Source organism: Schistocerca cancellata, chromosome 1, assembly GCF_023864275.1.
Source record: "Schistocerca cancellata isolate TAMUIC-IGC-003103 chromosome 1, iqSchCanc2.1, whole genome shotgun sequence".
Classification (NCBI taxonomy): domain Eukaryota; kingdom Metazoa; phylum Arthropoda; class Insecta; order Orthoptera; family Acrididae; genus Schistocerca; species Schistocerca cancellata.
Window position 1 is genome coordinate 1036629367 of NC_064626.1, and position 12499 is coordinate 1036641865.

A 12499-nucleotide genomic window follows, 5' to 3' on the forward strand; every position below is an offset into this window, starting at 1 on the left:
TGTAGATGTAGATGTAGGGGGGCTGACAGTTAATGCTGAATGTAAATAAATGTAACGTATTGCGTATAAATAGGCGAAAAGAACCATTACTGTACGATTACGCTACTGGCTGTGCGTCTTTGGAAACAGTAGCAACCACACATAAAACTAATTTTAAGAATAGCACATTCTACACTGATATTCATTGGAAGAATCTAACGGAAAGGTAAATCATTCACGAAAGAAGTTGCTTCCGCAACTCTTGTTGGACCCGTTCTTGAATACTGCCCATTAGTCTGGGACCCTTACCAGGCAGCATTAGTATAAGAGTGGAGGAGATACAACGACTAGCGAGAAGTTCGTGACAAGATCGGTAAGTAAGCGAGAGAGCGTTACGGATATGCTCAACAAATACGAGTAGAATGGCAGACGCTGCAAGAGGCGTTGTGTATCACAGAGAAATTAACTGATGCAACCCTGAAGTGTATGTTACGAGAAGAGTCAGACAACATATTTGTTCACACATACGTCTTGCGAAGTGACCATGACTAGATAATCAAGAGAAATAAGGAGTTCGTACGGAGGTTCATCGACAGTCTTTCTCCACACGCAACATTTGCGAATGGAACAGAGAAGAGGAAGGGGGTCAGAAGTACTCCCCGATATACACCACAAGACGGCTTGTAGTGTATAGATTTAGATGTAGGGGAAGATCAGTGCTTTCGAAGTGCCTCACCAGACTGATATAACAGAAATGACATCTTGCAAATGTTGCTATGACATATACAGATGGCAGTAGTGAAACAGAAGCAAGGCAGTTTCTTCCAGGGGAAAGGACATGTGGCAACAGTGAGCCAGAAAAATACACCGACGAGGCGACATCAATTTATCGGAACATTGCACAACAATGCTGAAAGTAGATACTTACGACAATGTTAAAGACAGGAGTTATCATATGAAAGCGATTTGCAAAGTGGAGCACTTCCTCAACCATCTAACGAATAATAAATAACTTCGAAACATAAATTAAAAACACTCTCTCTTGGGATCGAACTTGTCGGTTAATTAAAAATCTGTCTCCGGCAACTGTGTTACAAACTTGGATACTAACTCACTTCGATGAACGTGGAGACCGGATTCAGACATATCTTGCTAGAAGAAAAATATCGCTATCCTCCTGATGCGATTTACCGTAACGACACAACATCTGAATCAGGATGAGTAGGCGTTAATTTCAGTCTGTCTCCTTCACAGTGTGAGTACACGTCGAGTAGGAAGTACTGTCATGCAGATCTGATCAACTCTCGAGCTGGGTGACATAAGGTTAAGCAGATTTCTTATCATTCCGCTTCTCTGTGCCAAACTGAGCGCCTATCGCTACAGCTTGCTTGTATTCTCTTGAGTAAAAAGAAGAGTCGACATTTTACAAAGATTATCTTACCTAAAAAGTAACGACACATGGTCTTATCATACTAAAATTTGTATATTACACTGCTTCGTATCAAGTTCGTGGCTGACTGGTACTTACTGCCGAAAGAAACAAGAGGCAGAACAGTACTCTATTTCTCCTCAGAGAGGACCAGTAAATGGATAATGCAAGGTAGAAGTCTTTCTTTCTGTCCAGTAATAGGCATTCCGAACAGTATAAGGTTCGGAGTTGCTTAGAATTTTCCTTGAGGAGAGTGCTGAACGACAGTACGTCTAGCCCTCACTTTCGTAAGAGGTAGTGTTTCTACCCGGGGTGCTCGCTGTTGATAACATCAGTAACATCACACTCGTCGTTCCAGCCGTGAAACGCTTATCAACAAACGTTTGAAGTAATGGCTGGTACTCGCTCGGACTACAACAGGCACATGAATACAGTAACTCTCTTAGAGGACATCAGAAGGTTGAGTTGTATGACGAAACTCGAACTCATTTAGTTGCAATAACGACGACGTTAGCTGGAAGCAGTGTTTTTGCTTCGATTTGAAGCATGAAACCAGGCAAATAGCAGCTATTTCATTGTTTGTGAAGTTTTGAATCTCAAAGCAGTAACATTCCTTCAGACCCCTGGGGCAAAAGGTTAACACGAAACCGCCAGAAAACTTCATTATCTAGAACCGCTTTTCTCAATCTTTTTCTTTGTGGTACACCGAAGAACGTTTCAGAATTTCGCGACACCCCAAGATGTGACATTTTTCTTCCTAGACGCAAAAAAGCGCACACATAAAGCACATACAATACTTTTTTTATTGTTCTGCGTATAACCACGCACAATGATGGGAAATTTCTTGCAAGTTGGGCTACTCGACTTGGCGATACTTTTTTATGTTCTAGATAGTTCATCCGCAGAATATTAGGAGACATTAAAAAAATGAGCCCTTAATAATCCATTTTGAGCCGCATGTCGCATTTATAACAGTTGTACATCTGAAAATAATAATACAGTCTACACTTTTTGGTTTAGGAAGCACTGTTACTTTGGCGAAGTAAATATTAAAACGGTGGCTCCACTGAAAAATCAGGAAAATCTGACTAGATGACTGCTTACCAAAATCAAAGCGAAAGTAAGTAAACATTTGTCCTGGTAGCGTTTTCCAGGCGTTACACGAATTTTAAACTTTTAGCACATATGCGTCATTGTCAGGTTCAGATGTTACACGAATTTTGAACTTTTAGCACATATGCCTCTGTCAGCGAAGAAAGGAGGTCCATCATTTGGTCAAGAGACGGCGCTCAAAGATGTTCTGTAATATGTGACATATAGTTAACTAAACAGGCACTGAAATACCGTACACTAATCGAAAGCAAACAACCCACGCATAATTGTACAATGTTCTGTTCCTCGGTGGATTGACACTATTTTATCCCTTATGAGGAACCAGGTGTGTACGCTGATCACTGTTCATCACTAGCCAACCTTACTTCCAGAGACATACGACTTCATCATCCGCAACACAGTGAGCAGAGGGTTCATTCGTGGTGGATCATTGGGTCACAGTGAGTCTCCAACAGACATCTTCAGCTATCTGTAAGTTCAGTTTCATATATTTACAAAGACCAGCACAACAACACTTGCTTCCTCTACATTTGAGGGCAGAGAAGCGACTTTACCATGACCTGGTTTCGCTTTTGTGGTGAGTACGTCAACTGGATAGCACAAAGGACTTTTAGCGTGTCTGAACGTACGACACGATTGCATCTCATCTGCCCTACATACCCTAAGATCGCAACTAACTTTGCATCGCTCTTATTCTGTTGGTAAGCAGATCCTCGAAAGCATTCTGGGAATATCGCTGAGAAATGAAAAGAATCACTCTTCTTACGTATATCATCTTTAGATACAGCTAGGCCTACATAGTTGTGATACAATTAAAACTCGCATAGAGTTCTTCCTGTAATCTGACAAATCTCACTTGCGGGGGAGTCTGAAACAGGCACGTCCTTTCGTCTACTAATCGCACGGTTTTGCGGTGCGGTCCCAAACCACAGACACTAAACTTATTATAGTGAACAGAGACGTCAGTGAACGAACGGACAGATCATAACTTTGCGAAAATAAAGAAAGTAAACTTTTCACTCGAGGGAAGACTTGAACCAAGGACCTCTCGTTCCGCAGCCGCTCACGCTAACCACGGTACCACGGCGCTCCTGAACACACACTTTCCTTGATGTTCCATATGTTGCACATGGACTACTCAGTTTGTATATTTTGCTTATTTTTTCATAGTTCCACACAACTTCTTCCTGTTTTCTCGATTGATCTGTGTTCAGTTTTTCAAGGCCTATCCACTGTGCCAACTTATAACTAAATCTGAGGGGGTGCGATGGGGAGGTTCCCTTGTGAGCAGGGAGGGTATTCGTCGAGGCTGTCTCCAGTCTATCTGCACATATACATACACCCTCAAGGCTTAGCGAGAGCATAGGCGAGTGTACTTCGTACCAATATCGGCGGATTTCTTTCCCGTGGTTTGCAATTCGCTTTTGGTACCTTTTTCCAGTCACGAAGGGCTGCGCGAGAAATTCTCGATAAATCTACGGGACTACTTCTGCAGCCTGTTGAATAAGCTCATAGCCAGGTGATTTCTACCTGAGCAGTAATTACGATCCATATATTTACTTCCTTTTTATTTAAATTCGTGTTAGAACAATAAAATGAACGTTCCCCAAAAATTTGTTCAACAATAGTAAGTTTTCCCACGAATGAAGCTGAATAAAAAGCAATGTGTGGACTACTGGAAAAACGCACTGACACAAAAAACTGAAGCAAGGGGGAAGTACTCAACTCCCCTACTCTGGTTCTTTCGGAGTCGGATCATTTCCAAACAAATATTAATCCCACCGACGAACAATCTCAATTCTCTGCACAATTTAGCAACATCGCAGCCTGCGCTACGGTAGTTCTGTTCCAAACTGACCACTGCGATGGTATTTTCGGTTTCACTAGGGATCTTCAAAGCACTTGCGAAGCACCCTGTACAATCCTACGTGCGCTATCTCTGTCGTGCATCTTCAGGCGCCAGTCTGAAGCTGCTGCAACGCTGGGGAGAGAGGCGTCGGATTTTGCAAGACAAGCAACGGACAAGTTCCCGTCGTCAATTCTTGCCGAATTACCATGAGGTGGTGAACGGTTTTACATACGCCACACGTTCCTGGGCAATATAAAATTCCACAAGTTGCTGAAGGAAATTACCGAGCAACCAACATTGTGTTTATAACATTTAACTTACGTTACACTGCAGATTTCTGATTTTTGGAAATTCAATGTTGCTATGCTTCCTTCGAACGATGCAACGACTTAAAAGATAAAGAAACACTGAAAAGTGAATGAACCACAACAATTTACCGCAGCCAATGATCAGTTTATAGAAGCCAATGATCAGTTTATCGAGTCACTGTTTTCCATTGTACGGAGAGATTTTTACCAGCTAAAGTGAAATGGTGCCAACAATTAGATCAAAGTTGCACAGACGCTGTGTGATGCCAATCGGTAAGTCTTACACATGCGATTTCCATCATTTCGGGAAGAACATCTGATTGGAAAAAGAGTTTTCAACGATGAGGACGTCACATACTACTTGTCGAATAGCTCCGTGACAACGGGACTGATTTCCATCATCGTTGTTTTGAAAGACTGGTTGAATGTTCCGACCATTGTTGGAAGAGATTTGGTGACTATGTTGAAACATAGTATCATGTATCTGTGTTAATTTGATGAGAAATGCAGCATTCAATACAAGTTACTTGGACAGAGGTAATAATGTGTAACTCGCTTTTTGAACTCTCCTCGTACATTCCAGCCACATACATGTATGTACGTAAACTTGATTTATATAACATCTAACAAAAGTCTTCAGACCTATCATGCCACGTCTACACAAAACATTAATCGTTATTGCTTGGACAATGACGTCACTGATTTCGACATAACAAAGAAATTACGCACATGCGTCTGTCGATATGGCTCATTGCGCCGACATATTCCCATTTCCTGCACCCTACCATGTTCGAGCTACATTTTCGGTGAACCAGTACAGATAACGGGAGAAGTAGCTACAGTAAATACATTTCAGACTTTATCATTCTGTATGAAGAGGACCTGCAGATAAGAATACGTGTATCGAGCGGTAACATTTAAGATTTGTTTTCACATCACAAAAAGCAAAGACTTCAGTAACACTCTGTGTGCTGTTCTTCCCGATGCATTATCAGGAAGAACTCAGTACAGAATTATTCTATCAACGTGAAACGTCTCTCTGAAATTAGAAAAGCTGATAAATTCGGGTCAACGTCAAATTCTAAATTAAAGATGAAGCGTGCAATTACGACTAGATTAAAAAGTTCTGACTAACCACCACTGTTGAGGTATGGGGAGCAAACTTTACTTACTAGACGACTGCATAAAGGAGAACTTTTGCTGAAGTGGACGCTCCACGCTGAAATACAGAATACAAAATGCAACATAACACAAAAGAGTAAATGTTGGCAGAAACGCCAGTTCAAACTCAGCTACACAATTCAGCATCATCAAAGTTTTAAGAAACAGGCACTTAGAACACAATGTGTCCAACAAAGCGCGAATTCTGTTTACAACGTTACGCTCCCCAGTAGGCTTCTTGGCGCCATTACATTGATTGAATTACTCTGTACTACTGGAAACTAACAGGCCTACACGGAGAAACTATGACAATAAAACTGATGCAGGAAACGTAAGTATGGTAGGTGGAAGTGTCACACAACGCACTGTTCCAACATAAATGGAGTTGGCTACATAAATGCTCTTTAATCCATCACAATCATCAAGTAAAAAAAGCGCTTAAGTCTTTCGCGCAACCATTGTGCTAAACGTCTTTGGCTAAATACAGCACTGTGCGCAAGACACTTTCATGATTCCAAAATGGAAGTTACAGGGACAACAACGCACACGCGACGCTCTTATAAATAACAAATCAAATATATATGTCATAAATAACAAATCAAATATATACGTGTTTGATCGACGTAGCAGGACTTAATCTCATGCAGAAGTACAGCCCATGCGACGTCTGTCTCTCGTACGAAGAAAACCGGTAGGGTATAGACACGGCAAATCTGTTGGTTTTATCACGATCGGAAACACCATTACTGAGAGTGCATCGAGAACAGGCCACAATGCCGTTATCGTCCTACGGTTTCATTACTGAGATAGCTAGATAATGTTAAGCCGTCCTGATATTGTAGCTTCTGTCGCCCATTTTGGTACCTCATGCCCTCGCCATCAAATTCAAACAGCAAACGAGAGGGGATGAACGCCAACGTATTATGTAGAAATGTTACAATTTTAAACAATGCTGACAGCAGTCGACCGGTTGCATAAGTGTAATGTAACACCCTTAAACTTAATCAACGGGTTGGATGTATACTTTATGTACACAAAATATGTATAAATGTCTCTTCAAACAGGAAACAGGTCGATCATAGTATCTTTGCGAAACGATATGAAATAAAACATTAACATTAGTTTATGCTGTACGAAGGTACATTACAAAGACCAGATCGTCAGAGACTGTTTTGAAATCATTTTATACCTGTATTAGAAATTATTGGATAAGAACATGCGGAAGACTACAGCTGATTTCTGGCTTTCATAATGCTTCAGTAGCAATCGGCTGAAATAAAGCATGCGCTATCACGGAAAAATTATCTCGGAGACAAAGCTTAAGCAACAGGCAGGAATACTGATCGAAATAGGTTGCGCGAAAAGCTACTGATAAAATTCTGATACCAAATGTGAACTAATCTAATTTTAATACCTGTTTTGAGTTTACTCTTTCTTCGCCGTGACATGTTTGGAACTTATTGAGTCACCTTTAGGTAGAAATGTTCACATATTTTGGGCAGTTCAGTTCGGTATCCACGTAGTCTTATTTCCCAACGGTTTGCAATAATACGGCGGCTCAGTTACTGGTTCCTAGTTCTGTTTGTATGTGTTTTAGAGAGGGGAGGTTTTTGTACCAAGTCACACGAAACACCAGAAATTCTCTAGCCTGTTTAGAATTTGTCTAAAATGGTCGCAGAGGAACACACAAAATGGTCACAAAAAATAAATATATGAATTTGGAAAATGATAAAATTCTAAGAGCAATATCATCCAAGCAGATTCAGTGATTAAAAAACTTTCGTAACCGGCATACATGTTGTGAAATATAATAATAACAGTTACTAGCTGTATAGAGTTATTCCACTTTCAACATCAGCCAATACATTTTAAAGTATGTACGTTTCACAGACTAGTTAAACTATATGCGTTCTCCTGCCCGTTCAAAGCAAAATCGCTGGTTTAAATGGGAAGTGTACACGGGGAGGCAATAATACCCATGTCCGCTTCTCTTTGTTGTGCTGTAACTTCTGATTCCTGTAGGATACATCTCAACACTTTAACAATAGGTACAACAAAACGGAAATTCTCAAATGTTGGTAAAACGCGTAATCCGCAACTGCAAGGAACGGTAAAGTGAATTTCGAATCTATAACTTCGTTTCTCCAGTAATTTTTTCATCAATCGACCATCATTAATATTAAATCATTGTATCCAAAGATCTTGGGTTAGATTCTGGTCGGTGTTCGCATTTATATGTTGCTTATCACTTCTTTCACCTCTGGCAACTGATTAACTTATGGTCGGGGTTCACAGTCACGTAGAATTTTTTAAAAGGTAAGCATATTTGCCACTGACTGTACAAATTATTTATTTCACTATCGCAAATCCGGTCTTTGACATGTGCTGAAGCAAAATCTTTTGCAACACCATTCGAAAATGTCCCAAAGGCCGAAATTCCAATAGTGAAATAAATAATTTCTACAGTCAACGGCGAATACAGTGATGTCCTAAAAATAAAAAACTGGCAATATTTGTTAATCTGAAATATACACCACGGTTCGACTCCCATGATAAACTGTTGGTTCATCTACCATATAAATGGCTAGGTAAGTCGGTTCAAAAGTCGGACGAAAAAGACGTTATGCCTGTGAACAATGTCTGTGGCGTTCAAACTAATCTTGGGGATGTTGACAGCTTTACCTATTTACCTTATCATATATTAGGAACGTAATGAGTGTAATGTCCTTTTAGTTGTATAATCGATTAACGTAACTGGACACTACGTAATCCACAATAATGAGTTCCTTTCGATATTCCACTATCGAAAGACCTCGTTGAGTTGAAGAGTCGAGCTACATGTTGTTTACCAAGCGACAGAAACGTACATCCTTGTTCTGCTCAAAGGTATTGCAAATTTGAAATAGGTCCTATCCTACTGTGTCCATTCGTCCTGTTTTCCCGGAACTATCTTATTTTTTTCCAAAATGCCCCGTTGTACCATAAGTATTTATTTCGGGACGTTCAAATATCCCGTTTTTTGTGTATTCCCTTGGCTAAAGAATTTTACGCTAGGAAGCGCCACTTGCGTAACTTACACTACAACCTTTGTTTATTTAATATGTTGCACTGTTCGTGGTATCGATTCATGTTAACTTATACTTTCGATTGGTTTATATAGCAAGAATTTCCGTTTCCGTTGTGGTATGCAATATGAAGACGTTGTAATGGATACAGGACAATCTTAATTCTATGCAATGACAATTTCACCATGACAAAACGAAAGTGTAATTTTGACAGCAATATACAAAGTGAGTATCCTTTTTATCATTGGCAGTGGAGAAACGCAGAATATACGTGTGTTTTCCTTAATAAACTCTCTGTGGTCAATGAAAGACGCAGAATAAATGCTGAAACAGCGAAGGCCTTGCTCATTGTCACAACACACTTTAATTGGGTATCATGTGCTCATTTTTATGCCAAAATGTCAAAAGAAGACGCACTTCTTCATAAAATACACAAAAGTGAAAAGTACCATGACAGTGCGGGAGAATAATTGTAAAAAGACGTTTCGGGTCACCTGAGTGCGTGATGAAAAAGAAGTTTATGTCCATTAAATTTTGTCAGTACAGCTTGTGTCCCATTTTCTCCCTTAATTGTGACAGTTTTTTTTCTCAATTTTTAAAATATGTCCTGTTTTTAGTAAAAATGAAATGGACATCCTACGTTACTCAAAGACTGCGCAACGGAAATTATTGTGAAACAGTTCTGAAGATGGACGTTTTCAAGCGTTATAGACGTATCCACGGAAAAAAATAGCAGGTGGTAGGGAAGCGGCGTGAATGAGTGTGGTACTCACAAATCCGTATCCTCTGCTCTTGCCCGTCTGACGGTCGGTGATGACGACGGCTTCCTCGATGTCTCCGTAGACGGCGAAGTGCTCCCGCAGCGATTTGTCGGTGGTGTGGTAGGGCAGGCCACCCACGAACAGCTTGGTCCACGTGGTGTCCTTCTGCTGCACGCCTGCGGCCGCAGCGGCCGCCGCCCCCAGGCCCGCCAGCCCGTCCGCCGCCGTCGCAGCGCCGCCCCCGAGGACGGCCTCCGCGCCCGCGGGCATCAGCATTGCGACCTCAATTGTGGCTGCCGGTCTCGAACCCGAGTGCCGCCGAATAAACGCCGGGCGGTGCGCCCCTGTTCGCGCTCGCGCTGCTTCGGTCGGGCCGCCGACACTGGCGACTCAGCCTCAGCTGCGTTTCTCTCCCTGTCTCTCTCTTTCCGCCGCCTCCCTCTCTGGCAGCTCACCCTACCACCTTCCCTCCAGCGGCGAGGGGGGCGCGCAGCACGGCAGATGGTTGCGCGTTTGATAGCTCACCGCCGGCCGAAGGCTGGGATCATGTTACAACAAAGGAGTCGTCTGAAGTCGCCCTCCGGCTATCGCTGGCTCGTTGTTGGCGTCGTTGCCTGCTCTAGGGCGGAAGGCTGCCTACTACAGCGCTGAACTAGTGCGTTGTGAGAGTCGAATATATACAAAATTGCGAAGCTCTAGAATGGGTGATCTAACGTTCTCCTGCTTATATTGCTCCTCCTGGCGGCGATGGTGGCCGATGCTGCAACTTGGCTGCCGCGATGTCCCCTCCTCATCCGTACTTGCCGTTTCGCGATGCGGCGACGCAGCTGCAGAGGCGACAGGTTGTTCGGCGGCGGTGTCGGTGGTGGGAACACTGCCGTGCCACTAGAGGACTCCCCCGCTGTCCCAGTCACCGGAAGACACGTGGTCGGAGTCGACGAAGTGGTGGGGCACCGTCTAGGCCGTCCGTCTTTTTTGTTGCGCCGACAGCGGCGAGCGCGCCCGAGAGGTAACTGGGCGGCAGCGTACTGACAAACTATACTGCCGGGCCGCTAGGCGAGCACTAAGTTAGAATCCCCGGAGACCTGAGCCAGCTCGTGCGCGCGCGCTGCCGTCTGGCCCCGTGCACAGCTCCGCCTTCTATATTTAGTGCGTCCCTTTCCCCTCCCTGTGCTCCCACCTCTCGTGTCAGCGGCGGCGGCGGCTGCAACTTGCTCACTTCGCAGCTGTTCGAAATTTAAAATCCGGCCGGTTCAAAGCGAGAAAAAGACGCGGTGACGGGAAACGCTCGCGAAGAAACGGCAGAACGGAAGAGGGGGGTGGGAGGTGAAAGAAAGCGGTGGGCCACCTCTGGAGCGCCGCGGAAGCGTAAATAAGTGCGTCAGGGCCGGCGCTAATGAGCGCGCTCGCGCTCTACGGCTATATCGCAGCGGCGCGCGCCAGAGAACTTGAGCGAGAGACAGAGATAGTCCCTCTCGCGGCCGCGCCGGTACACTGACTGGGCGCTCGGCGCAGGGAGTAGCGGCGCACGGCGGCCGGTGTGACGCACAATGTGATTGGCGGCGGGGGGCAGCGCGCCACAATAACGCGCTCCCCCCGGCTTCGCGCTGCACTGCTCAGACACATGGCCCGCAGGGCTACCAACGGATGAACGGCCGCGCCGCAGCCGCTGCTGCTCCGTACTGCGAGACGCGCTCCGTATTATCTCTCCTTATTAAGTACCCTGTTGGCCTGAATATAAGGCAGGGGCCCAAACTTTCGTCACCTTACGCCAGGGCCTCTATAAGTTCAGCAAGGTTACAGAAAAGCCTACAAATTCATATACTTTCCTGAATTAATCCTCCTCTACAGGCAAGCTACAATTAAATCGTTATAACATTGAATGCCTGTGTTTTTCATAAGCATTAACACTCTGGAATCGGAAATACAAAAAACTGTTCTTAATTTCGTTCCCCATTAAAATTCTCAAAAGCACAATTAACTGAAATGTAGTTTTCCATCGTATGCTCAAATGTGTGTGAAATCTTATGGGACTTAACTACTAAGGTCATCAGTCCCTAAGCTTACACGCTACTTAACCTAAATTATCCTGAGGACAAACACACACACCCATGCCCGAGGGACAACTCCAACCTCCGCCGGGACCAGCCACCCAGTCCATGACTGCAGCGCCTTAGACCGCTATCCCGCGCTTTCCATTGTAAAATTGCTGGATATTCTCAGTATTACAAACACTTGAGACGCCAGGAATGTAAGAACAATTTTGCAAGTTATTCAAATGTAGACTGGCAATGGCAAGGAAATCGTTTCTGAACAAGAGAAATTTGTTAACGTCGAGTATAGGTTTAAGTGTCAGTCGTTGCTGGAAGTATTTGAATGGACTGACCCAAGTATGGAAGTGAAACATGGACGATTAATAGTTTGGACAAGAAGAGAAGAGAAGCTTTAGAAATGTGGTGCTGCAGAAGAAAGCTGAAGATTAGATGGGTAGATCACATAACTAATCAGGAGGTATTGAATAGAAATGGGGGGGAGTTTGTGGCACAACTTGACTAGAAGAAGGGATCGGTTGGTAGGACATGTTCTCAGACATCAAGGGGTCACCAATTCAGTATTGGAGGGCAACGTGGAGGGTAAAAATCGCAGAGGGAGACCAAGAGATGAATACACTAAGCAGATTCAGAAGGATGTAGGTTACAGTAGGTACTGGGAGATGAAGAAGCTTGCACAGGATAGAGTAGCATGGAGAGCTGCATCAAATCAGTCTCAGGATTGAAGACCGCAACAACAACAACAAGAACTATTTCTTCCCCTTTAAAATTCTCAAAAGCACA

General features: G+C 43.6%; 1 protein-coding gene across 1 annotated transcript in view; it reads right to left on the reverse strand.

Annotated features, from left to right (window-relative positions):
* The window catches only part of LOC126089946 (RNA-binding protein 24-B-like), a 338376-nt gene extending 327196 nt beyond the window's left edge, over nucleotides 1-11180 (reverse strand). The window contains exon 1 of the mRNA XM_049906949.1: nucleotides 9678-11180. Coding sequence (XP_049762906.1) covers nucleotides 9678-9941 — 264 coding nt within the window. The 5' untranslated portion in view covers nucleotides 9942-11180. The remainder of the gene's footprint in view (nucleotides 1-9677) is intronic.
* Nucleotides 11181-12499: the final 1319 nt, after the last annotated feature.